This window comes from Hippopotamus amphibius, chromosome X (genome assembly GCF_030028045.1).
Source record: "Hippopotamus amphibius kiboko isolate mHipAmp2 chromosome X, mHipAmp2.hap2, whole genome shotgun sequence".
NCBI lineage: Eukaryota > Metazoa > Chordata > Mammalia > Artiodactyla > Hippopotamidae > Hippopotamus > Hippopotamus amphibius.
The window spans coordinates 2,570,492-2,596,076 of NC_080203.1; the positions used below are offsets into that span (position 1 = coordinate 2,570,492).

The following is a 25,585-nucleotide window of genomic DNA, read 5'->3' on the forward strand; positions in this document are numbered from 1 at the left end:
CTGCAGCCAGGTGACAGCCAACTGCCCAGGAACATCTCTTTGGGCAACAGTCAACCGCCAGGGAGCATCTCCCTGCAGCCGGGCAACAGCCAACTGCCGGGGAGTAACTCTTTGGGCGACATTCGACGGCCCGGGAACATCTCTGTGCAGCTAGGCCACAGTCGACTGCCCAGGAGCATAGCTTTGGGAAACAACCAACTGCCCAAGAGCATCTCTCTGCAACCGGGCGACAACCGACCACCAGGGAGCATCACTTTGGGCGACATCTGAGTGCACGGGAGCATCTCTGTGAAGCTGGGTGACGGCCGACTTCCTGGGAGCATCTCCTTGGGGGACAGCCAACCGCCTGGGAGCCTCTTTTTGGGAAACAGCCAACCGCCCGGGAGAATCTCCCTGCAGCCAGGCGAGAGCCGACCACCCAGGAGCATCTCTGTGCAACTGGGCAACAGCCAACCACCTGGGAGCATCTCTCTGCAGGAGGTGACAACTGACCACCAGTGAGCATCTCTTTCGGCAACAGCCAACCGCCCAGGAGCATCGCTGTGAAGTGCGGTGACAGACAACCGTGCAGGAGCATCTCTCTGGGCAACAACCGACCACTCGAGAGCATATCTTTTGGTGACAATCGACCCCAAGGGAGCATTGCTGTGAAGTTCGGCGACAGCTGATCACGTGGTCGCATCACTTTGGGTGACAGCCGACCGCCCAGGACCATCTCTTTCGGCAACAGCCGACCACCCGGGAGCATCACTTTGGGTGACAGCTGACTGCCCGGGGGCATCTCTCTGCAGCCGGTGACTGCTGACCGCCCTGGAGCATCTCTTTTGGCACCAACCGACCACCCAGGAACATCTCTTGGGTGACAGCCGACCGCCCAGGAACATCTCTTGGGTGAGGGCCGACCACCCAGAAACATCTCTTTGGTCGACAGCCGACCACCTCGGATCATTTCTGTGCAGCTGGGTGACAGCTGACTGCCCGGAAGCATGTCTTTGGGCAACAGCCGACCACCCGGGAGCATCTCTGTGCAGCCGGGCGACTACCGACCGCACGGGAGCATCTCTTTGTGTGACAGCCGACTGCCCAGGAGCATCTCTTTGGGAGACAGCCGATCACCCAGGAGCATCTCCCTGCAGCCGGGCAACAGCCAACCGCCCGAAAGCATCTCTATGCAGTCGGGTGACAGCCGACCACCTGGGAGCATCACTTTCGGCGACAGCCTACCGCCGGGAGTTTCTCTTTGCGTGATAGCCGACGTCTGGGAGTTCTTCCCCGTGGCTGGGCGACAACTGACCTCCTGGGAGAATCTCTTTGGGTGACAACGGACCATGCAGGAGCTTCTCTGTGCAGCTGGATGACAGCTGACGGTCCGGGAGCATCTCTCTGCATCCAGACGACAACCAACCGCCTGGGAGCATCTCTTTGGGTGACAATCGACCATGCGGGAGCATCCCTGTGCTTCTGGCTGACAGCCAACCACCCAGGAGCATCTCTTCGGGGGACAGCTGACCGCCCAGGAGCATCTCTTTGGCTGGCAGCCAACCACCTGGGAGCAGCTCCCTGCAGCCAGGCGGCAGATGACCACCTTCGAGCATCTCTTTGGGCGACAACCGACTGCCCAGGAGCTTCTCTATGCACCTGGGCGACAGCCCACCGCCGGGGAGCATCTCTTTGGGTGACAGCCAACCACCCAGGAGCAACTCTTTGGGCAACAGCCATCCACCCGGGAGCATCTCTGTGCAGCTGGGGGACAGCAGACCGCCCAGGAGCATCTCTGTGCAGCTGAGAGACAGCTGACCACCTGGCAGCATCTCTTTGGGAGACAGCCAATTGCCCAGGAGCATCTCTCTGCAGCTGGGTGACAGCTGACCGCCCGGGAGCATCTCTTTGGGCATCAGCCCACCACCCAGGTGCATCTCTTTGGGTGACAGCCGAACACCTGGGAGTATCTCCCTGTGCCCAGTTGACAACAGACCACCTGGGAGCATCTCTTTGGGCAACTACTGACCATTCATGAGCATCTCTGTGCAGCTGGGTGACAGCTGACAGACTGCGAGCATCTCCCTGCAGCCAGGCGACTACTGACCACATGGGTGCATCTCTTTGGGCGAAGCCGACCACCCGGCAGCATCTCTGTGAAGCTGGGTGACAGCCAACACCCTAGGAGCATCTCTTTGGGTGACAATCAACCACCTGGGTGCATCTCTGTGCAGCCGGGTGACAGCTGACCCCCCGGGAACATCTCTCTGCAGCCGGGTGACAACCGACATCCCAGGAGCATCTCTTTGGGAGACAGCCGATCACCCGGGAGCATTTCCCTGCAGCCGGACAACAGCCAACTGCCCGAAAGCATCTCTGTGCAGTCGGGCGACAGCTGACCGCCTGGGAGCATCTCTTTGGACAACAGCCCACTGCCCGGGAGTTTCTCTTTGGGTGACAGCCGACTGCCCAGGAGTTTCTCCCTGTGGCCGGGTGACAACCCACTGCCTGGGAGCATCTCTTTGGGTGGCAGCAGACCGCCCGGGAGATTCTCTTTGGGTGACAGCTGACCATCGGGGAGCATCTCTTGGGTCGACAGCCAACCGCCCGGGAGCAACTCCCTGCAGCCAGGGGACAGCCGACGGCCCAGACATCTCTCTGCAACCAGGGGACAGCTGACAGCCCTGGAGCAGCTCTTTGGGCGACTACTGACCGCACAGGAGCATCTCTGTGCAGCTGAGCGACTGCCGACCACCTGGGAGCATCTCTTTGGGCGAGAGTGGACTGCCCAGGAGCATCTCTCTGCAGCCAAGCGACAGCCGACCAACTGGGAGCATCTCTGTGAAACTGGGCGACAGCCGACAGCCTGGTAGCAACTCTTTGGGCGACAGCCAACAGCCCCAGAGCATCTCTGTGCAGCTGGGCGACAGCTGACGGCCGGGGAGCATCTCTCTGCAGCCAGACAACAACGGACCGCATGGGAGCATATCTTTGGGTGACGGCCGACCACCCGGGAGCATCTCCTTGGGCAACAGCAGACCACCCGAGGGCATCTCCCTGCAGCCTGGTGACAGCCGACGGCCCGGAACATCTCTCTGCAGCCGGGTGACAGCTGACTGCACTGGAGCACCTCTTTGGGCGACAGCCGACCGCCCGCGAGCATGTCTCTGCAGCCGGGCGCGCGGTGACATGGTGGTGGCGGCCCGCAGGCGGCTGTGGCGGGAGTGGGTACAGCCTGCAGATCCGCAGGCGCAGGGCCCCTGCTGCGTGCGGAGAGCCCCCCGGTCCGAGGGACGCTCCTGAGGGACGCCTCCACCTCGGGGCCGCCTCTGGGGCCGGGGCAGGGCTGGGGAAGGACGGTAGCCAGCCCAGCACGGGGCGCAGCGGCCTGCAGGCAGCCGAGAGGAGCGCGGAGCCCAGGCCTGCCCGGGGCCCCTCCCGGCCCGCAGGTGTGAGGGGCGGGGCGGGGCCGCCCGGGAGCGGGAGCGGGAGGGCCCACACCCCCGGCAAGGGCCGCAGGCGAAGCCTGTGGCCCGGAGGGAGCCCGAGGAGGGGAGGGGACGGCCGGGAGCAGGGGAGAGGGTGGAATCAGCGTCCGTGACCGCAGCTGCTGTCCCCCCCCCAGCTCCGTGGATTCCCGGAGCTTCCTTAGGGCGCCGGGCTGTGACCTGCTTTCGCACTGCCGTGTCTCAGCATCGTGGACTCCTGTCTCCATGCCGCCCCTCAGCTGGGGGAGTGGGAGGCCTCGGCTGTCGGATCTCTCGGGACGGCTAAGGTGGCTTCTCGGTGCCCGGGAAAGATGCTGGTGTTCCGTCTGCCCAGGTCGGTCGCTGGCCACCCCCCCACCCCACCCCCCCGCCGCTGAGAATGCTCACGTGACCACGGATGGGGCGAGCTGAGCAGCGCTCGCCTCTGGACGGAGCTTCTGAGTCCCTCCCCCCGCCAGCTCACCCGTGGAAGCGCCCGCCCCCGCGGGATGCAGTGTGGAGACGGCCCTTGGGAGGGGATAGGGTCTGGACGGGGTCCTGAGGGTGGGGGCGGAGCCTCAGGGAAGACCCCAGCAGTCCCCACCGCCCACCTTGCGGGAGACCCCTCCTCTCGGAGGTCCCGCGCGTCCCCTGCTGCTTGTGTTTTACCTGGGGTTTTACCCGGGGGAGGGTTGCAGGGGCGTGGGGTGGGCGCCTCACTGCCTGCAGCACATGGTTTGGGAGACGCCGTCAAGGCCTTGCGAGTGGGACGCTGTCGTGCCCGTCTCGGCGGTGGCTCTGTCTGGGCCAGGACGGGAGGGGCCCATCTGCGCAGGCGCACGGGGGGCGCCTGAGAGGAGCTGGGCTTCGCGCGGGAGGCGAGGCTGTCCCGCCCTACGGGGTCTCCGGGGGCAGCCCGTGGGTGGCAGGGCGGGCTGGCGGCAGCCAATGGGGTGCCGGGAGGGGCCCTGAAGGGTGTCTGCGCAGGCGCGGTGGGCCTCCCTGGGCAGAAGGGGCGGGGCTTCGTGAGGGGCTCGGCCTCTCCTGAGTTGTCGTTGGCCTCGGAGCCGGAGGCGGCAGCCATGGAGGCGTCCGACAACGACGACGCGGGTGGCGCGGCGGGCGGTGCAGGGGACCAGGGTGGCCAGGGTGGTCCTGGTGGCCCTGAGGGTCAGGCCGGTGCGGGCGCAGGCGGTGGTGGTGGTGGTGCGATTCCGAGGCGAGGGCCAGGCGGAGAAGCGGCGCCTGCGGCCGGATGGCCCCCAGCCAATCCGAATGAGTTGTATCCTTTGGGCAGAAGCCGCGGTGGCCGGGAGGCCGGAGTCCCCGGGGAGGCCGGGGTGGCTGAGGGCGGCGGGGGGCAGTGCAGGAAGGGGAGCGAGGACGGACCAGCGGCTGCTGGAAGGCAAAAGCTCCAGGGCAGTAGGAAGGCCAGGGCGGCCGAGGGGACAGGATGGGTGTGGGGGGGGACGGCCTGCGGGGCCGGAGGAGAAGGCGGGCAGAGTGGGTGCGGGGCGCGGCGGCACCGAGGAGAGGAGCCGGGCCGGGGGGACGGGTGGGGTGGGGTCTGTGGACGGTCGGAGGGCCACCCTCTGGGGGAAGCGGGCCTGGGCGACGAGGAGACTCGAAGCACAGGTGACGCTGGTGACAAATGGCGCCTTGACCAGTCCTCCTGCAGCGTCCTGAGAGTGCTGTTCCAGCATCCCATAGAGGCGGAGGCCGCGCGGCGGGCCCTGGCTGCTTATGAGGAGCCTCACCTGCAGGGCGTTCAGAAGGAGCTGTCGGTGGACGGCAGCTTCCTGATTGTGTCAGTTCTAGAAGGGCCCCGGGCTGGGGGTGGGGGGGCAGAACGTGCTAAGGGCCAAGCTCAGACGGAGGGATACTTCCGTGGCTAAGTGTTGAGTCCAAAGAGACGGTGTGGTGGGCTGGGCCCCGGCACGCGTTCTCACAGTCAGCTTGATTTTCCTTTGTCCTCACTTTCAGGAGATGGACTGCTGAAGATAGTCGCTTCCGTCAAGTTTGCTTCAGGTCCTTTCTTGACGACCTTGCCCTGGTGCAGCAGGTCATGCAGCACTTTGGGCCCCTGTTTCCCCCTATGTCTCTACCAGGAAAAGGGGGCTGAGGCCCAGCCTTCTGCCCCATGCCAGGCGATGCTTCCTTTACTGAGGCATGGCTTCCTGTAGTAGCTGCCACTTCATTCTTGGAGCCTACTGTTGTTTTTTGGGTGCTCGGGGCCCACTTGTTTCGTTTCCTGGTTGCTGGAGGAGGGAGATGATTAAATGGTTCTTATTGCATGAAATAAAACTGAACTACTGTTCTGCATCTGAGTTTCTTTTTGGCTACAGCACCAGTGTATTGCTTTTCTCCTTGGGTTGCAGGGAAGTTCTGAGATTCAGATACTCAAGCAGTATAAGGTGATTGAAGACAGTTTAGGAAATGGGAGAAAATGAAAATCAGTTAAGTCTTACCATTCAGCATTATGTTCTGTCAACGTTTTGGAACATTTTTTTGGTTTTAAATTCTTTTCATTTAACACGTGAGCTTTTATTCTTTGCAAAAATCCTTCAAAAACATGCTTTTAAATGGAGGCATAAAAGATGCATTATAATGTAATCAGTGACAAATTTTTCTCTTTTTTTCCCTTATTATCGATAATGATTCAGTGGAATTCTTGTACATAAGTTTCTGCATCAATGCTTATTTGCTGAAGATAGATTCCAAAAGGTGCAAATACTGAGACAAAAGTTTACTTTCCTAGTTATTTTTTAAAAACTCAGTTTTTACACAATTGCTCTCACAGTACACAACTGCTCTCCAGGAAATGTGCCCTCCCACCAGAATTCTGACATAGATGTCTCCCCACATCTATGTCACCATTGGGTTAGTTTCCTGCAAAAATAAAACACTGAGTTTGCACGTGAAGAGCAAACAACCCAGAAGCACGGCGATAGGAGTTTCGTAGTTTACTGGCTTTGTTTCGGACCCGTGAAGAAAAGTGCTCGGACACTTGGTTCAGCATCTGGGCAGGCGGACTTCGCTCCCTCTAAAGTATCCTGTGATCTTGGAAGTTTTACTTCTTCCTTTTCAATCCGGATGCCTTTTATTGACGGCTCTATCTCCTTATAATGGGCTGGATTTCACTTCCTGTGTTCATGCCAAGTGTTTTTGATTGGATAACAGACCTTGTATGCTTTCCCTTGGGTGCTGAGTATTTTTGTATCCCCAAACTGTTGTTTTCTTTTTTGGCCGTGCTGCATGGCTTGTGGTATCTCAGTTCTCTGACCAGTGGTTGAACCCGGGCCCCAGCAGTGAAAGCCCAGAATCCTAACCACTAGGCCACCAGGGACTCCCCTTAAACCTACGCTTGAACTTTGTTTCCAAGTGCTGTGGTTACTTGGAAACAGTCTGATTCTTTAGACTCTTGCTTCTAAGATTTGCTGCATGGTACTAGAGCAGTTTTTAGTGTAGAATTATTTTGCCACTACTGAGGCTGGCCCCTTCTGAGTGGCCTCCCTCAGGCCTCTTCAATTCCGAGGTTTCCATTCCGGCCAGTGGGACAGGTGTTCCTCCGGGTCCTGCTTGAGCCCTGAGCATCGTTACCCTGAATCCTTGCTGGAAGCCCTTTCCCAGGCCCGGGTGGTTTCCTCACACACTGGTGCTGATCAGCACCCCCTGATACTCCAGGGGGACCCTCAGCAGATCCCCAGGATCCTCTCTGCTTGCAGCTCTTGAGCTACAGCATCCCGGGCTCTAGGGCCCGACGTCAGACTCATCCTCCCTCCCTCACCCAGCGAAGCCCAGAATCAGCCTACCGCCGTGGCCTGACAGGTGACTGGTGAAGCTGCCGGGTTGTTTTAAGATGGAAGTCAGATTGCATCACTCTTCTGTTAAAAAAAAAAAAATCTGCAAAAGGGACTCTTAGGGACAAAGCCAAAGAACTTACAGTGGCCTACAAAGCCAGACGGGATCCAGCCCGATTCCTCTCTGACCGTCTCCACTCTCACCCTTTCACTTGCTCAACTTGACTCAGCCGCACTGGCTTCCTGACCCTTTCAAAAATGCCAGGCCGGGGACTTTGCTGGTGGCCCAGTGGCTAAGACTCTGTGCTCCTAGCAGGGGACCCGGGTTTGATCCCTGGTCAGGGAGCTAGATCCCGCGTGTGCAACTAAAAGATGACGCAACTAAAAAGGTCCCACGTGCCGCAACTAAGACCTGGCGCAGCTAAATGAATGAATATTTAAAAACCAAACCAAACCAAACCAAAACACGCCAGGCCGACTCCTGCATCAGGGCCTTTGCGCTGGTGCTCTCCAGACTGGAGCCCTCTTCCTCTGGGGATCCACCTGGCTCACCCGAAAAGCATTCCCGGCCACTCTGTTTAAAATTGCGTCCCGCTTTCTCCCCACCCGGACTCCTTTAACAGGTGTGTGTGGGCTAAGAGGGAGGTGGGAGCGCAATGATGGCAGCGCACGCGGGGCAGTAAAGAGTCGGCAGGTACGAAGGCGTGTGGGGGCCACGAAGCCCTGGCCGGTTTTGAACAGAGTGGGGACAAGGTCCACCGTGTATCTTAACAGGGTCCCAGGGCCTCCCACGTTGAGAAGAGGCCGAGGGCGGCCAGGGCAGCAACGGGGAGACGGGCATCCAGGCAAGAGACAAGGGCGGCTTGGACCCCTTGGGGGCCGTGGAGGTGGGGAGAAGGGCGCAGATTCTGCAGGTGTCTCGAACGTGGAGCCACCGGGACTCGCTGATGGATTGGACATGGCCCCGGACCTCCTCAAATCCTCAGCAGCCCTGCAGCGAGTCACCCTTCCTCCCGTCAAGGGCGTCCAGCCCACGCAGGGTCCGGCAGCCCCCCCACCTGCCTCCACGTTCAGGGAACGGCCACCTGCCCCGAGGACAAAGCCACACACCGACTCCACTTCCCAACATTTAATTAGGAAAAAGATTACATGGGCAAAGAAAACCGCATGCAGAAAGAAAAAAGAAAAGCCACAGGGGGGCCGGGGAGGCGGGTGAAGTGGGTTTCCAGGAGCGCGGGCCGGGGCCAGGTTCCTCCAGGGAGTGGGAAGAACAAAGGAGTAAGGCACTGCCGCCTCTGCCCCTCGGGGCGGGTGCAGGACAGGGCAGCGGAGGAGGCGGGGCCCGGGCGCGCAGACCACGCGGAGGAGGTTTGGCGGTAGGGCCCGGAGAAGGAGAGCTGGGGGCCCCCAGGCCCAGCTCAGGCCCTGGCGGGAGCCTGCTTCCAGCTCTCCGGGCGCTCGGAGGCAACAGGGCCCTGGGAGGGGGTGCAGTCCCCGCCCGGGAAGCCCGGGGCGGGGGGCTGCTGTGGCGGCCGCAGGGGGACCCCTTGGCAGAGCCACAGTCTGAGGGCGGCTTCCGTGCCTCACCCGCCCCCAGTGCCGCAGGTGCGAGGCCCCCTCCTCGGGATGGCTGGGGCCAGCCAGGGCCAGGGCGAGGGGCCAGGGGCTAGGCCACGGCTGACCACGTTCCAGGGGAGCCGGGAGGAGGGCTCGAGGAGAGCCGAGGGAGGCCGGCAACCTCCGGGGGGCGGGGGGGCCGCGTATGTACAGATGGAGGCGGTGAGGGGAGATAAATTAAATAAATAGGTGCTTGGGGTATAAATAGGAAGGAGGTCGGGGCGATCACGAGCCCCGGGCGCGAGGCCGGGAGGGCGGGGGTATTGCTGATGCCGGGGGTGGGGGCTTGGTCTGGGCACCCCCTCCCCACGCAGGGCCCAAAGCAAGGCACTCATGACGGGGGCCCAGGTGTGCCGGGGGCATCTCGGCCGGGTGACCTCTCCCGTGCCACCCGATCCAGGGCTCAGCCCCGCGACCCAGGCGGGAGACCCCCCCCCCCCACCCCGGGACGGGGGGACGGCTCGGGACTGAGAAGCCCCCTCCTCACCGGGTCCGCCACCCTTAGCTGTTGCTGGACACGAGGCCGATGATCTGTTCCAGCTTCTGGCGAAGCTTCTGCTTCCGGCAAGAGGCGTCCAGGTCCAGAGCGGTGAGAACCTGGGGGAGCAGGCCCCGAGCTGGGCCCTCGAGGCGGCGGCTCCTCCAGGCCACGCCCCCCCACCCCCCCACCCCCCCGCTCCCCGCCTCCCGCTCCGCACCCCCTCCCCGGCGAGAGCGCCCCCCTCCCTCGGGCCTCAGCGCCTCCCTCCCCTCCAGGGCCCTGGGCACGTGGGGAGGGGCCCGGCCCCCCTCCTCTGCCACCTCTGAGCATCCCAGGGCCCCAGGGCTCAGGGCTTGGGCCGCGTCTCCCTCCGCAGCTGCCCGCGGGCCCCCTGGTGAGCCCTCCAGGCTCAGGGCTCGCAGGGCCCTGCGGTCCACCCCTTCCATTCCCGACTCCAGCCAGGAATCCGGTCCTGAAGCCCGCGCGTCTGTCTTCCCTGCCCACCTGCTCTGCAGTCACACACCAGGCAGGTGGGCTGACCCTGCCCACCTTTGGCCACAACCCGTCATCAGCCCCGCGGTCCCTGTGCACCCGGCCCTTAGCTGTCGCCAGACTAGAACTCTGTGATCCAGCCAGTGCCTTCTCCTGGGTCTCAAATCCCAGCATCTACAGAGTGTGGCCTGTGGCACCTTAAGGGCCTGGTCAGGGGAGGAACTGTGAGTAACCGAAGAGCTGGGCTCCCTGATCCCTACCACACACCCGCCTTTCCCACCAGCTGCCCTCTTCGAGCCAAACACCGGGGGCCTGAGGGGACGGCACGCACCTCCTGGCGGTACTTGGTAACGTAGAAGTAGAGCTCACTGAGCGCACTCAGTACATTAAAGTCACTGGCATGGAGACGGGACTGCTCCACCAGGTACGCGTCCATGTCCTGGTCGCTGATGGATGCCATCTTGGCTATGTCCCGGTAGTACCTGTTGGGACCCCGAGGAGGTCATGCCAGCAGGTGCCACAAAAGCCAAAGCCCCTGCCCTAGCTGCCAGGCCAGCCTCTGGGCCTTCCTCCTGAAGCCAGCCCTTCCTGAAGAGGAGCCAGCCCATGGAGGGGCAGCTCCTGCCCCCTCACCCAGCAGCTGTGTCCCTGGGTGTCCTGCCTGCCTACTACACACAGACTGGGGCGCACCTCTCCACCCAGCTCTTGTAGTTGGGGATGTCCTTGGCGTAGAGCAGCTTGTTGGAGGGCGAGTCCTTGCCCAGGCGGTGCTCGGACGTGGAGCAGGAGTCCATGAAGGTCTGGGCCACCACCGACAGGCAGGCGTCCGTGATGCTGCTCTTGTGGATGTCGAACACGAACTGTGGGTTCTTGATCACGTTCACCCAGAAGCGCAGGGGCAGGCTGGACAGAGGGACAAAGGCCCGCAGCTCCCCAGTCTCCCCGCACGCACCCTCTGGTCCGCGCTCACCTTCACAGGCCCACAGGCAGCAAGACTGACACACTGAGAGTGAGCAGCCTTTTCGATAATTTTCTGCCTGACTTCAAGCAGTGAGAAGTCAGGGTAAACGGCCTTCTGTCCTCCGTGAGTCTCAGTACCCCCCCACCCTTGCACAGCTACCCCCTGGACCGGGCTTCCAGTATCTCTGCCCCGTGGCAGCGGTATCACGCGGTGAACAGCAAGGCCCTGAGGGCCAAGAGCACCTCTGGATGCTGGGCCCCCTACCCACTTCCCAGCCCCCTGAAGCCCTGGCAGAGCCCACCTGCAGAATCACACACACTTGTTCTGCTTGGCGGCACTATCGATGCCAGGCCACTGTCTTCTCCTGCTGGGATGACCAGTCCAACCCCCACCATCATCCTGACCGTAGTCCCCGAGCCCTGGCCAAACCTCCTCTCCCCACCCCCAGCCCCCGAGGGCTGGTGCACGGCAGTACCAGTTGCTCTTCCAGGTGTGGCGCACATCGGGATCGCTGATCTGCCGCTGGTCGGCCTGCTCGTCCAGGAAGTCGAACATGTACTTGATGGCCAGGGGCAGGGCCGAGCCCCGGTGCGCTGTGCTGAACACGGTCTCGAAGAGGTCGTCAACGAACTTTTGCAGCGTGCCCTGCAGGGGCGCAGCGAGGATACTGGCTGCCAGGGAGCCAGGGAAGGATGTCCCCACGGCAGGACAGATGAGGATGGAGAGGCTTGACAACCAGCACCCCTCAGAGAGGCTTGGCCTTGACCTCAGGGTGGCCGTTCCTATAGCAAAGGACTTGAGAAAGTCCCTTGGGATTGCAACAGTCCAGTGGCCCCTTCCCCAGGCAGCCCCGGCCAACCTTAGGGCCAAGGCCAGGCTAGAAGGCATCTGCACTAAGGCCAGGGTAGCACAGGGCAGGCCCCCACCTTGGTGGCCAGCAGCCGTGTCAGGTAGATCTCTGAGACCATCTTGCTGCCCCGGTCTCCCTCCCGGTGGTCGGCGTGGTCATGGTTCTTCACCAGGTGCCACAGCTTGGTGCCCGTCTCCTGGTCGGGCGTGATCATGGGTGCCCGAGAGCGGAGGCTGTCAGGGCTGCTGGCCGTGCGGAGCAAGCTCTCTGGGGCAGAGGGCAGTGCGCCCTTAGGCCAGTGGGGCCACCCCAGCCACCACCGTGGCTCTCGCCCCTCTCCATCCTGGGAGCCCTGTAGGCCAAGGGGGCCCATCTGCTCTTGCTGGCCCACCGCACTTCTAGGCTCTAAGGAAGTTGAGACCTCCCAAGAGCAGGGTCCAGGGAGGCCACTGGAGCCAAGAGGGCTGCTCAGACAGGCTGTGTCCCCACGATGGCTGCTGAGACAGGCTGTGTCCCCACGATGGCTGACACAGCCACGGAGGGCATGGGGCCAGCAGAGATACCACGCCGAAGACACCTACCGTAACGGCTGAGAGAGCGGGTGAAGGTGAAGGAGTTGGCCATGTTATAGGCTGACACTTGTTTGGGCACCAGTGCCACCAAGGAACCGTCTATTACCTGCAGACCCCAGAGACAAAGAGGTGGCAGTGCAGGAGGCCAAGAGGAGGGCCTGGGATGTGGGAACGAGAGAGGGGAGGGGCCAGAGCCCCTACTCTTGTGGCCTCAGCGCAGGGCCACAGCTCCCAGGGCACCCTGGGTGCGGGCAGACCTCTGGTTCCTCACCTGGTAGTGGGCCAGCGAGTTGACCCTCTTCCAGTCGCACTCGATCTTGGTGGTGACATCTTCATCCTGGAGGATGATGCGGGCCATGCGGCCCTGGCGCCACTCTGCGGGCCACAGGCAGCTCTGAGGTCCTGCTCAGCGTCCCTGGGACCCTGGGCCCAATGCCCTCAGAGGACAGAGCTCAGGTGGGGAGAGGGAATGCCAGCCAAGGTAATGTGGCCACAGGAGGTGGGGAGGGGCTGGGAGGAGAGGGCAGGGGCCTCACCTAGGTCCATGTCCTCAGCTTTGGGGCGCTGGGAGTAGGGGATGCCCTTGTACACAGCATCTAGCAGCTTGTCTTTGGCCTGGGTGATACTGTCACAATTGAGAACCTTCACCGGGACCTGAGCGCTGCCCTCGCTCTCCGGGCACACACAGTGCAGGGTCTGAGGGCGAAGGGGATCACAGGGTGGGGCCTCGGTGAGGCTTCCCCTCAGGCCTGAGACCCTGCCCACCTGGCCCCCTGCTCACCAGCGTCTTGTAGTCGATCTGCTGGCGGATGAGCTTGTCCTCGCTCAGGGAATAGCGCGCCTCGCCTGTGATGGCGTCGATGGGGCCCTTCTCCATCTGCTGCTTGATGGCGCAGTAGAGCAGGAAGAGCGGCTCCCCAGCACACTCCTGCAGCCGGGGCCAGGCACACAGCTTGCCACCTGCCCGCCGGCCGACTGCTTCCCCACATCACCTCCCACCCGCACCCCACCCCCGCCTGCCCTTCAAGCGCACGCACCTTCAGAAACTTATGCAGCAGGAAGGTGAACCAGTTGGTGAGCATCTTCTCAGCCACCGACTCGGTCCTAGGGTGAAAGGGGTGCTGGGGCCCTGGCGGGCAGGGCAGGGCCCGTCCAGGGCAGTGCCGGCGAAGGGGGACCCAGTACCTGCGCAGGAGCAGCTTTGGGTGGTTCTTGCTCTCCAGGTTCTTCTCGATGAGGTCTGCCAGCAGCTGCTTGAGCAGCCCCGTGGCATAATCAAGGCGGCTCTGCAGGGCCACCATGGTGAGCGAGGCCACAGTGCCACGGTCGCGCATGGAGAAGCTGCTCTGGGCCTCCAGGGTGTGGATAAAGGTGAGCACGAAGGCGCGGCTGTGCAGCAGCTGCCCGAAGAGACGCAGAGCCTTCTCCACGTTGGGGGGTGTCTGGGGGGACAGAGCGTCTCAGAGGGTTGAGGTGACCCTGGGGCCGATGGGGCATGGGCAGCAAACAGGGGGAGGACTCACATCCAGCCCTTTGAGCACTGGGTGGGCCTCGATGCCCGGGAAGAGCACACGCACGGCATAGGTCCGGTAGTCCAGGAAAGGGATTTGCACGCCATCCATGTGGCTTGTCAGCTCATGGATGTCTGTCTGCAGTTCAGCAAAGGCTGGGGAGGACCAGGGAGGAAGTGTGAGCAGAGCGGAAGGAGGCAGCCCCTGCTGCCTGCCCTGCACCACGCCCCCCACACACACACAGTCACCTTCCTTGCATTCCAGGGCCACCCGGGACTCCAAGTTGTCCATCTGGAGCTGGAGCCGCTTGAGCGTGCGGTCGGCATCCTGAGTCTTGCGTTTATAGGCGACTAGCACGGCGGTGATGGCCAGGAGCAGAAGCCCGCCCCCCGCCGCCAGCCCCACCATGGCCGGCAGGGTCAGCGCCCGCTCGGCTGTGATGTGCAGAGTGCCCAGCCAGAACTCCAGGCCACCCACCAGCACCTGCAGGGACAGGCGTGTGGTAAGCCCACCCCCGCCCCCACCCCAGGCTGCCCTGGCAGCCTCCCTACCCACTACCCACCATGACCGGCTGCCGGCCTGTCTGACTGGGGGAGTCGCACAGCAGTTGCGTGTCCGAGACAGTGAGGGCGCACGGCTGGCCCCCGATCAGCACCGTGTAGTTGAGGCGGGAGCTGCCAGCCGCCGCAGGGATCAGATTCTTGCCCTGCAGACGGAGAGCGCGGTCGGCCAGGGCTTCCCACGGCCCCACCTCTCCTGCCCTACGCACCCACCACACTAGCACCTTCAGCACTACGTGGGAGCCAGGTTTGACGTCCAGGACCCCAGAGGGCCCAAGTGGCTCGAAGCTGGGGTCGGGATAGTAGGTGAAGGAGGACCGGTTGAGGGAGCGGGCCGTCTGCACGTGGTCCAGCAGGAAGCCAAACTCGTCAGGGTGTTCACCGTGGGCCTGCGGCTGGGGCCGCCCCAGGAAGATGCCGGGGGCCTTACACAGCATAGCGGTGTCATTGATCACCTGGCACGTCTGTGGGGACAAAGGTGGGCAGTCCAGCACGGGAGGCCACAGTGGGCAGGGGGGCAGGGGCGGGATGGGGGTACCTGGCACTCACATTGGTGGTCTCGATGCCTCGGTACTTGGCCCGGACCCGGGGCTCCTGGACCGTCAGCAGGTGGGTCCCACTCACGGTGATGGCAGTGCTTCCACTAGGGATGGGGGTGAGGGGCCTCAGGCTTCCTCCCCAACCACCCCAAGCCTGGCCCTGGGGCATCAGCGACGTTGCCGTGGGAGCCTCCCCCACCCTGGGTCACCCGGTGGGTGCCAAGCGCTGAACGGTCTGGAGGATCCTGCCCCCCCGCCAATGAGGGCGAGGGCTCAGGCTCATAGGAGGCGTAACTTGGCGCTCGCGGACCTGGCCCCCACCCCCCTTACTTGATGATGCTCCACGTGGGCTCAAGGCGAGTGACGGTGGGGTCCTGGGTGTAGGTGTAGAGGACGCCGGGACTGGAGATGTTGGCACGGTCGATGGCCAGGGTGATGGGGGCCTGGCTCGGGCCCAGGGTGGAGACAGGCGAGATGCACACGATCGCTTCAGCATCCCTCCTATGTCAGCAAGCGGGACTTGGAGCGGGCTGCCCAGGACTGCCACCCACCAGCCCCGCAGCCCCATCTTCAACACTTACCTCACAAACTGGCACTCGCCGTCTCTCACGATCACTGTGACTCTGCTGCCCGCGTCCAGAGAACGACCAGAGATGGTGAGTCGCGTGCCCCCGGAGGCTGGGCCCCGACTGGGACTCACACGGTCAAACATGGGCGTCTATGGGAGAAGCGGCCCTGAAGGGAGGGTGGGGAGGCAGCAGGCACCGGGGCGGGGCCGGGCCACACACACCCCCACCCCACCCCCATTCCCCGCCAGGAAGGGGCAGGAGAGGGAGGGGCGGGCAGCCCACACACCACGAAGCTGTAGAGCTGCTCAGACTGTGTGCGGAAGTCTGCCGAGCAGTCGCTGACGCAGAGCTCCACGGGCCCTGGCGGCGGGCTGGGCACCAGCGACTCCTCCATCTCACACACGATCCTAGGGGTTGGGTCAGGTCAGGTCGGAGAAGGTGAGGCCTGGGCGCTGGCCGCAGGCTGGGTGTGAGGCCTGCGCGGCCGCACTCACCTCTCAGCACTGACGTACTCGGTGGGGATGGAGTTGCAGCGCACGCCGGCCACCCGCAGGCCCACCTCTCGGGAAGTGAGGCCCAGGTTCTCACCCACGATGGTGATCCGGGTGCCTCCCTCCTTGGGCCCCATGAGCGGGTGGACCTGTGGAGCAGGACGGGAGGCAGGCGGGTGAGCCAGGACGGCGGGCAGCCAGAGGGTGGCGGGTGGCGGGGACACTGACCTGGGCGATGCGGGGGTGGCTGCAGCGAGCGCCCTTCTGGTTCGGGTGCATCCAGTTGGTCTTGGGGGCCGGGCAGTGGGCCCGCAGCTGGCACCTGTGCTCCGAGATGCACCAGCCACAGTTGAAGCGGGGGTCAGCCTTGAGGCAGAGGCCACAGCTAGGCCGCTGCGCCCAGCACTTGTACAAGAGGGCTGTGGGCACAGAGGGCACTGCTGGGGAGCAGCTACAGGCGCTGCCGGAGGGTCCCCCTGTGGGACCTGGCCCCAGCGCGTGCCTCCTCTGCCCTAGGAGGTGCGGTCCTCGGCCCCATCCCACGGCTCACCTCGGAAGGTAGCGGGCTTGTCAATGGGGAAATCTCCATCCCAGACCACAGAGAAGTCCAGCTCAGTGTCACCATAGTCATCGCCTTCATAGGAGTACTGGGGGAGAGGGACCCGCGTGACCCCAGGGAAAGTGTGCAGACCCCCCGCCCCAGCTCAGAAATCCCCAGCAGGAGACTCAGAAGGTCCCCTGCCCCAGTCAGCTGAGGCTTCTAGAACAGTCTGCCGGGCACAGATCTGCAGTACGCCCAGCCCTGCACAGCCCGGACACCCGAGGCGAGCAGGGTGGGCAGGCCTCACCGAGGCATTCTGGCACTGCAGGCTGCTGCTGTTGAAGCGGACGGCGGGCACCCGCTGCAGCCGGCCCTGCACCCGGGCCACGCACTCATAGTTCTTCTGGCCCGACTGGGGCTGCGGCAGGTTCTTGGCCCGCAGGGTGAGAGGCTGCATGACGCCCACTGGGATCAGCAGGTCCCCGCTGGGCAGAATCTCAGGGCAGCCCTGAGGGGAGAACGCCCATCAGCCAGCTGGGCCGGCCCCGCAGGAAGGAGGCTCCGAGAATACCCCAAGACTGAAGGCAGAAAAGCCAGGGGCCGGCCCGCACGGAGCCCAGCCCCCTCGCGTGTGGCGCCCGCCTCACCTCGGGGCTGTGGACCCTGCCCTCCTGGAAGGAGCACTCGTGGGGGTGGCTGGTACACACGTGGCGGTACTTACACCAGTGGCAGGGGTAAGGACTGCCGACGCAGGACATACACCTGGAGGGGAGAGGCTTCAGAAATCATGGAGAAGACCAGGCCTGGCCCCTCACCGTCCCGAGTGTGGGACACACGGGGAACCAAAGGAAAAAGGCACAAGGGCCCGCCTGGGGCCCACACGACCCAACAGGAGACAAAGAGACGTGGGGACAGGGGTCGGGAGGGCCGGCACTCACGACTGGAGGACGCTGCAGTTGTAGAAGACAAAGTCGGCGCCAGCAAACCTCACCCCGGTCTCCTTGGAGAGCAGCTGCAGCTGCACCGTGCGGGCGGCCCCTGCAGCGAGCCCGGGAGTGCCACGCGTGAGCCGGGGACAAACGGCACCCCCGCCCCTGGCAGCCCCAGCCACTGACCGTGCCCCCGAGTGAGAGCCCAAAGCTCCTGGAGGGAAGGTGAGGGGCAGCGTAACTCCCCGGAGGGCAGTAGGACAGCCTCGCTCTCTGCCACCTCCTCGAAGGCACAGCTCACGCCCGCACTGAGGTCTGGCGCGTTGCTTATGGCCACAGTCAACTGGGGGAGGAAGAGGGCTCGGAGCAGAGTGCACTCCCAACACGCGTGCGTGGGCCTGTACGCCCCCCCCCCCCGTGTCACTCACCTGCACCCCGGGCGACGTCACCGACACGTTGTTGGGCCGGACCCGCACCTGCACACACTTGCTCAGCTCTTCAGCAAAGCCACGTGGGGCTGAGGTGCCTGGACAGGCCCCCTGGCGGCAGCATCTGCACGGGGTCAGGCCGGGCCCATCCCACAGCTGCCCCGGGGAGGCTCAGAGTGGGAGCGCGGTGGGGGCCTGGGGGTGGGACGAAGGGGACAGCCAGCCCAGCCCACAGAGCCAGGCAACCACATGCCTCGGCCTCACCCCCGGGGTCCGAGGGATGTCACTCGGGATAGAGGTTCCGCTCATCAGCTGGAGAAAGTAGAAGGGGAGGGAGGAGGCGGCCACCAGGGCGCAGCTGTGCGGGCTGGGCACGTGCGCGGCTCCTCACCTGTGCTGCAGCACGCACCACCCGCAGTGCGGGTCCCCCGAGCCCAGGCAGGCCACGCAGCTCGGGTACTGCTCACAGGTCTCCACCGGGAGCTGGCTCACCTGCGGACAGCTGTGTCAGCAACAGCCCCGCCCCCACCCCGCCCCCCCCACGCCGCCTGCCACAGGCCCACCTGCTTCTCACTCAGGAGGTAGACGTGCCGGTGGTCAGGGCTGAACAGCAGGTCGCGGAGTATGGGGCTGCCATCCACCACGGGCACCGTCTCATACAGGTGTGCCTCCTGAGAGCCATCGACCCGCACCTGGGCCACGAGACCAGCCACCTGATGCCACAGCGGCACCCCACGTGCCCAGGCAGCGTCTTCTTGAGCCAGGGACCCAGCCTGCCCACAGCACCCTCATCCTACAGACCAGGGAAGGAGGATGCCAAGGCTGCCCCCTGGAGGTCCTTGGGGGTGACACAGCCAGTCCAAAAAGGCTCCCAGGACATAGAGACAGAGACGAGCGTTGCCTAGAGTTGCAGGACAGTGAAAGGGGGAGAGCTAAAAGGGGAGGGATCTTTAGGACGATGGCAACGTCCTGGAATGAGATAGGACTCATACTTGTGTAACTCTGCAAGCTTCCTGAAATCACTGAGATGTATGCTTTAAGTGGCAGGGTGTACGACATGGGAGTTATACCCCAATAAAGCTGTGCCAAATGCAAAAAAGTGACCAGGAGGGAAGCAGGCCAGGCCCCAAGAGCTCAGTGGATCCCTTCACAAACCTTCCCCCAGCCACCCCAGACCTCCCCAGGGACACCTCGCATCTCCCAGGTGAGCAGGAGAACGTGGCAGTTTTCCTGACCCCGTCCCTTCAGAACACCTCGGAGCCCCCAGCCCCGCAATGGAAGCAGCTGCAGCCCTGCCAGCGCAGCAGCCCCTGTGCCCATGAGGGGCCAAGAGGGCAGAGGGCTTAGGTCCACATCTGTCCCCTCGTTCATTCAGCTGAGGACCGAGGAATGACGGCTCCTCCTCTCCTGGCAGGGAGGCCCGGAGATAGGCCTGGTCTGGCCCCACAGCCACAGGAAGCCAGCAATTCAGGCCATGGTGGGCAGTGGCACTGGCAAGTGTGGGTGGCTGAGAAGCCACCTGAGGAGCACAGCTGGGCTCCCGGGGCCCAACCTGGGAAGCTCTCCTCCCCCGTCCAGGTCTCACAGGGCTCATCCGCACGTTGCTGACCCCACCCCTCGGTCTGCATCTCAGAGGCAGCCCTGATGCCCACGTGCCGAGCCTTCCGGGGCCCACCTTCTTCAGACTGCCACTACGGGTGCCAATGAAGACCACAGAGTGCTGCTGGTAGGTGTAGGCGGCCACACTGGCCATGCCATCGGTACCGTCGGCCAGCAGGGGCAGGCCCTCGATCACGTGCAGGCCGCCCAGCGGCTGGTTCAACACCAGCCCACAGAAGTTTCCATTTATCTGCATGGGCTGGTGAAACAGGAGGGGTACGCATGAGGCAGAGCTTGGGGGCACCAGCTGGACAGAGGCCACGAGATCCCACATTCTAGAAGGGAGTGGAGTCTGGAACTCGCTCCTCACTAGCCAAGACCAACCGTTTGCCCCGGGACCCCACAGGAAATTGGGGGCTGAGGAGGGAGATGGAGGAAGGAGAGCAGGCAGGATTGAGGGAAGAGAAGCAGCAGAGGAAGGGAGGGGATGACAGGGGATGGCGATCCCAGGCTAAGCTGTCCCTCCCAAGACTGAGCCTAGGGTGGGACAGGCCGGCTGCCCACTGGCAGCCGTGCGAGACCCAGGAAGGGGCAGAGGGCCTGGCCCGGGGGCGGGGGCAGGGGCAGGAGATGGCTCACGGTGTTGATGCAGGGCAGCTCCTTGTTCAGCAGCCAGGGCAGGGCCAGCGTGCCCTCCCCGCGGTAGCAGGACTGGATGCGGCGCCGGATGTGGGCGTTGATGTTGCTGAGGGTGAAGAGGCAGAGGATGGTCTGCCGCGGCGGGCTGGCCCGGTTCTTTTGGCCCTGAGAGAAGATGGTGAAGAGGACGTCCTCGTCAGCCGGCACACCCAGGGCCTGGGCCAGCAGCAGGCCGGGCTTGGCCAGGTGGGCACTCTGCACCAGGCGGTACTCCACGCCGCGCCACGAGCAGCCGATGGGGAACTCCACGTACGAGTAGAACTCTGAGTCCCCTGAGCACATGCGCACAATCTTGGACGTGAAGAATTTCTCGCCTGCCGTGTCCAGCAGCGTCTGCTGGGTGTCTAGCTGCAGCGTCAGGAAGTACACAAAGGAGGCGCTCACAAAGCCGTAGACATAGTAGATGTCGAAGGCCGGGTACAAGGACAGTGTGTCTGAGGGGATCTTGATCTGAGAGGAGACGAACTCGTCCTGGTACACCTGGGGAGCAGGTGGAGGCCAGAGCCTGGAACAAGGCTTGCATCTACCCTTGACCTCCCCAGCCGTGGCCACTGGGCCCCAGCCACCCACCCTGGCCCTGCTCCCACGACATGGCCCCCGAGGGCTTCCCTCACGACCTCCCCCCCACCCATGTGGTCACAGGACCCCGGGCCAGAAAGGCTCCAGAGGGCAAGCTGAGCAGCCCCGTCCTGTGACCCGGCCCACCCTCCCGAGCTCAGCAGCTCATCCCCTCTAGGACCAGGGCTCTTCCAGAGGCAGAGCCAGGACCGAGTAGAGGCAGGAGGGCACGGGAGCTGGCTCTTCAAGGTGGGGAGGGGAGGGGAGGGGCGGGGGGGCCAGACAGCCCGCCTGAGAGGCCAAGTGGGTGGGCGGGCTCACCTACCAGACTGAACATGTCAGCACCATCCTCGTCGCCGATGAGCTTTCGGGAGCTCAGGGTGGGGAAGTACTCAGACTTGCCATCCACAGCGGTGCCCACGAACAGCTTGCTGGGCCCCTGGCCCTGCTCCACGATGACGCCAGCCATGGAGTCAGGCTCCTGGGCCCCCGACAGGTAGTGCTCCTTGCGGTGGTGGGGCTCGCCCAGCTTGAAGAGGTCGTCCAGGCGCAGGAACTGGCAGGTGCCCTGCCAGATGCTGCCACAGGCCAGCAGGCGGTGGGCCGCATAGTCGATGAGCAGCAGCTTGTTGACGTTGGCTGCGGGCGCCAGGCGGTGCGCGCAGGCGCGCATGCTGGGGGGCGGGTAGCAGCGAGCGTTGTCCTCGACGGGCCCCGTGATGTGGACCCGCAGCTCGGTCAGGTTGGGGGCCAGCTTGAAGACGCGGTTCACCGCGCCCACAAACACCTCCCCAGTCACCCGGTGCACGGCCAGGTGGGTGAGCGAGGTGTCCGTCACTGAGAAGACAGGGAAGGGCCTGCTGCTGCCCAGGGCCCGCCCCACGGCAAGGAGGAACAGCAGGAGGAGGCCGGCGGCGGGCATGGCTGGCGGCTGCCCCAGGGGTGAGCCTGAGGAGAGACAGCCAGTGGTCAGAGGCCTCCAGCCCAGGATGCCCACCCGCCTCCTGCCCTGCCTGGCCTAGGGCCCCTAGCAGGCCAAGAGCCATGCCACAGAGGGTGGAAGACAGTCGCCCACCACCACACCAGAGCCCCAGATGGCGAGCACAGCTGGGAGAGAGGAGGGGCCTCTGCCAGGGCGCTCGAGTGAGCAGCGCACGCAGGCAGGCTGGGGGCCATCAATCATCCCCCACCCGCTGCTGGAAAGGAGCCAGGAGGCCTCGCCTCAGCCGGGCCACACCCAAGGGGCAGCAGAGCCAGATGCTAGGAGAGGCAGGGTGGGAGGCCCTCCGGGAAGGAGAAGCCGAACACAGATCCCAGAGCTGAGGGTGGCCAGCCGCACACAAGAGCCATGCAACCGTGGGCAAGCCAAGGCCACAGACATGCCCCGCATCCTAGTTGGGGAAAGAGAAAAGGTAGGGAGAGAACAATCACAAATTGGGCGGGGGGGGGGGGGTGTCAGGACACCACCCCAGGACAGAGGTCTGAGGCATCGAAGCCTGAGACCAAAAGGGACCCAGGGACACCACAGCCACCTTCCTGGCCCTGGCTGCCTCCTCGCCCCAAGGGCCTCCCTCTGCTGGATGTCCAGGAGCCTGCCATCTAGCCTGCCGCCTGCAACACAAAGCCGAGTCGCGCTGGCTCCCCTAGCAATGCACAGAGGTAGACATAAGCCAGGCTCTGCTCAGGCACAGCCAGCCGGATGCCCAGGCAACCCTGCACGGCTCTCCCTCCGCATCCAGACATTAGCTGGCGAAGGGGAGATGCAGGCGGAGCCCAGGAACCCTACGGAAGGGCAGCAACATTCTCAAATACGGCTGAGACTTTGGGGAGGTGGGGTGGAATACCACAGGAGCAGTACTGGGCTTGGCTGGGTCTTCACCCCTAGGCCACACCCAGCCCTCGACCAGCTCCAGGCAGCAAAGACAGCATAGCAGTGTCGTGGCAGCCAACGGGGCAGGGCTCAGCGCTACCCTCTCAGTGCCCAAGCCCCAAGGGCGACACAAGTTACCCAGCTTGGGGCGGGTGTGGGGAACCAAACCCAGGCAACACAGAGGAAAGTGGGAAAAATGCATTTGCTAGAACAAGGAGCAGACCCAGCTTGGAACTACAAAGTTTCAGCTCAGACTGATCATCTCTCTGGGGCTCTTTTGTCAGGTCCGCATCCTGGACCCTTAATGCAAGAGGCAGAAAAGAAAAGAAGATGGAGAAAGGAGGCCTCATCCCACCCTTACCTCCTACACACCGCACAGTTATACACGCCTAAGAATGGAGATGGGACAGGTCAGCAGGGAGACCTGGAGAGGCAGAACTGGCAGCCCAAGTGCCCATCCCAAACCTCAGCCTGTAACCGCGAGCCTCGGGCATCACAGGCACACACAGCCCCTCTGCTACAGCCCTGACAGCAGAGCCCGAGGATGGCGACAGACCCTCGCAGAGACTCGGCTTTGGGGCCCACTTCCCAATGCCCTGCGCGGTGCTGCCGGCCAGGCTCGCCCTGCCCCCACGAGGGACATCTCCGTCGGCAGATCCACGGGGACCCTAGTGAATGGAGGTGCCGCAGCAGTCCTTGCACGGGCCCCCCCTCCGCCACAAAGGGTCCCCATCGGGCAGGCGGCTGGCCGCGGACCGGCCGTCCCTACCGCCGCGAGGCACGAAGGACCAGTCAGGCCGGCGCCCGAGAGGCAGGGGCAGGGCCCGACCCCTTCAAGGCCGAGCCGAACCCCCGGGCTGCCGGATCCCAGGGCCGCCGAGCAGGCTGGCCCCGCACAGGCGGCGGGGGATGGCGGCCACCTACCTGTCCCTCCGCCGCCGCTGGCTCCCGGTGGCCGCCCGCCGGCCACGTGGACGCGCCCTCGAGCCCCACAGCGCCCCGCTCGCGCGCCCCCGCCGCCGCACCCCGCGCCCTACACCCCGCGCACCCGCGCCGCCGCCGCCCACACACTGAGCTGGCCCGCGGCCGCCGGGGCCTTTTAAATCCGGACCGTACCACCGCGCCGGGTGGGGGCGCCCAGGGAGGGCCGAGCGGCTGGGCTCGCGAGCGGGGCCTCCCCTCCCCGGGGCCGGGAGAGGCCCAGTGTGCAGCCCGGGCCTCCGTGAGCAGCCCGGGTCCCAGCCCGGCGAGCCCACCCCCCTCGCTCAATGGCCGCGTCCGCGGCGCGCGCCTCTCCCCCCATCCCCCCTGTCCCCCGGCCCGCCGCCTCCCGCAACCCTGGGACCCATACGCCCGCGCCACACCCCCCTCGGGCCCGGGGCGCGCTGTGGCCTCGGGCGCGCGCAGACCCCGCCCCGGCGCTCGGAGGCGCGCCCGAGGCCACCTGCCGCCGGTGCGCGGCCTCCCCTGTCCCGGCCCTTCAGGCGCACACCCGCCGGGGCCTCTCGGTCCTGGCTCAGGACACTCTCCCCCTGACGGTCCTTAATCCGGAGGGCCCGCTGCTAATGACCTGCAGATGCCCAGCACGAGGACCCGAGGCTGTCGGCCATTTACACCTGGCCCCTTTCCCAGCCAGCCACCGTGGCCCTGAATCGGAGGTTTTCATTCCCTTGGTTTCCTTTACCGTTTCTCTTTAAACAGCTTTATTGACCTGTGATTCATCTATCATGTAAGTCACTCATGTAAAGTATAACATTCAATGAGTTTTAGTATATTCACAAAGTTGTACAACCATCCCCACTGTCAGATTCCAAAATGTTCTCATCACCCCTGAAGCAAACCCCAATATACCCCTTAGCAGTCCTCCCAGTCCGACCCCCCCTCCTATGAATCTGAGGATGTTTGTCGGTTTCTGCAAAAAAAGCCAGCGGGGGTTTGATAGGGATTGGAATTAATCTGTAAATCAATTTGGAGAGTGTTGCCATCTTAACAAGATTCTTTCCATCCATGAACATGGGATGCGATGATTAATTTTATGTGTATTATCTTCAACTTGGCTAGGCTATAGTCTGCAGTTACTTAAACACTCATCTAAGTGTTGCTGTAAAGGAATTTTGTAGATGTGGTTAACATCGACAATCGGTTGACTTTAGTAAAGATTACCCTCCATAATGTAAGTGAGTCTTGTCCACTAAACTGAAGGCCTTAAAAGCAAAAACTGAGGTTCCAGGGAGAAATAGATGTTCTGCCTCAAGACTGTATTGTAGGGACTTCCCTGGTGGTCCAGTAGTTAAGAATCCATCCTGCAATGCAGGGGATGCCAGTTTGATCTCTGGTCGGGAAACTAAGATCCCACATGCCACAGGGCAACTGAGCCCACGTGCCACAGCTAGAGAGCCCAAGTGCTGCAACTAGAGAGAAGCCCATAAGCCACAACTAGAGAGAAGCCTGCAAACCGCAACAAAGAGCCCACGTGCCGCAATGAGAAGATCCCGCATGCCGCAACTAAGACCCGATGCAGCGAAATAACTAAATATTAAAAAAAAAGAAAGACTGTAATGTAGAAGTCCTGCTTGAGTTTACAGTTTGCCAACCTGCCCTATAAATTTTGGACTTGCCACCTTGCCAGCCCCGACGATCACATGAGCTAATTCCTCAAAATAAATTGTGTGTGTGTGTGTGTATGTATCCCATTCTGTTACTCTAAAGAACCCTAACTAAACAAATGTCTCCATTTATTCAGGTTTTCTTTATTTTCTTTCAATGATATTTTCTAGTTTACAGTGTACAAGTGTTGCATTTCTATTGTTAAATTTATTCCTAAATATTTTATTCTTTATAATGCTGTTGTAAACAAAATTGTTCATTGCTAGGGTATAGAAATACAATTGATTTTTGTGTAATGATCTTTCATCCTGCAATTTTGCTGAACTCATTTATTAGGTCTAATTTTTTTTTAGCAGATTTATTAGGATTTTGCGTATACAAGATTATATGATCTGAGAATAGAGATAGTTTTACTTCCTCCTTTCCAATCTGGATGCCTTTTATTTCATTGTGTTGCCTAATTGC

At 62.9% G+C, this 25,585-nt stretch overlaps 2 protein-coding genes across 9 annotated transcripts; one reads left to right on the forward strand and one right to left on the reverse strand.

Annotated features, from left to right (window-relative positions):
- Positions 1–8,396: 8,396 nt before the first annotated feature.
- PLXNA3 (plexin A3) lies at positions 8,397–23,543 on the reverse strand. Of its 8 annotated transcripts, none has more exons than XM_057717359.1 (33): positions 23,438–23,543; positions 20,969–21,591; positions 20,026–20,565; positions 19,463–19,645; positions 18,351–18,479; positions 18,179–18,279; positions 17,788–17,911; positions 17,546–17,702; positions 17,369–17,468; positions 17,078–17,192; positions 16,738–16,938; positions 16,440–16,536; positions 16,118–16,308; positions 15,893–16,038; positions 15,685–15,805; positions 15,411–15,547; positions 15,160–15,330; positions 14,840–14,933; positions 14,515–14,754; positions 14,293–14,436; positions 13,979–14,213; positions 13,743–13,885; positions 13,405–13,661; positions 13,257–13,323; positions 13,001–13,147; positions 12,756–12,915; positions 12,491–12,594; positions 12,229–12,325; positions 11,724–11,914; positions 11,273–11,442; positions 10,527–10,739; positions 10,168–10,318; positions 8,411–9,460 (listed from the first exon to the last, which is right to left on the reverse strand). In XM_057717359.1, the coding sequence occupies exons 2-33, from the start codon at positions 21,563–21,565 to the stop codon at positions 9,365–9,367; spliced, it is 5,619 nt and encodes a 1,872-aa protein (XP_057573342.1). In that variant the 5' UTR covers positions 21,566–21,591; positions 23,438–23,543; the 3' UTR covers positions 8,411–9,364. The 8 variants fall into 8 exon arrangements, with proteins under 8 accessions (XP_057573340.1, XP_057573342.1, XP_057573341.1 ...); XM_057717358.1 differs by lacking the exon at positions 8,411–9,460 and adding an exon at positions 9,667–10,042; XM_057717357.1 differs by having other exon boundaries at positions 8,397–9,460; positions 17,369–17,911.
- LOC130842251 (basic proline-rich protein-like) lies at positions 23,058–24,059 on the forward strand. The gene has a single exon (XM_057718895.1). It carries the CDS (start codon positions 23,058–23,060, stop codon positions 24,057–24,059), a length of 1,002 nt encoding a protein of 333 aa, XP_057574878.1.
- The last annotated feature ends 1,526 nt before the right edge of the window (positions 24,060–25,585 follow it).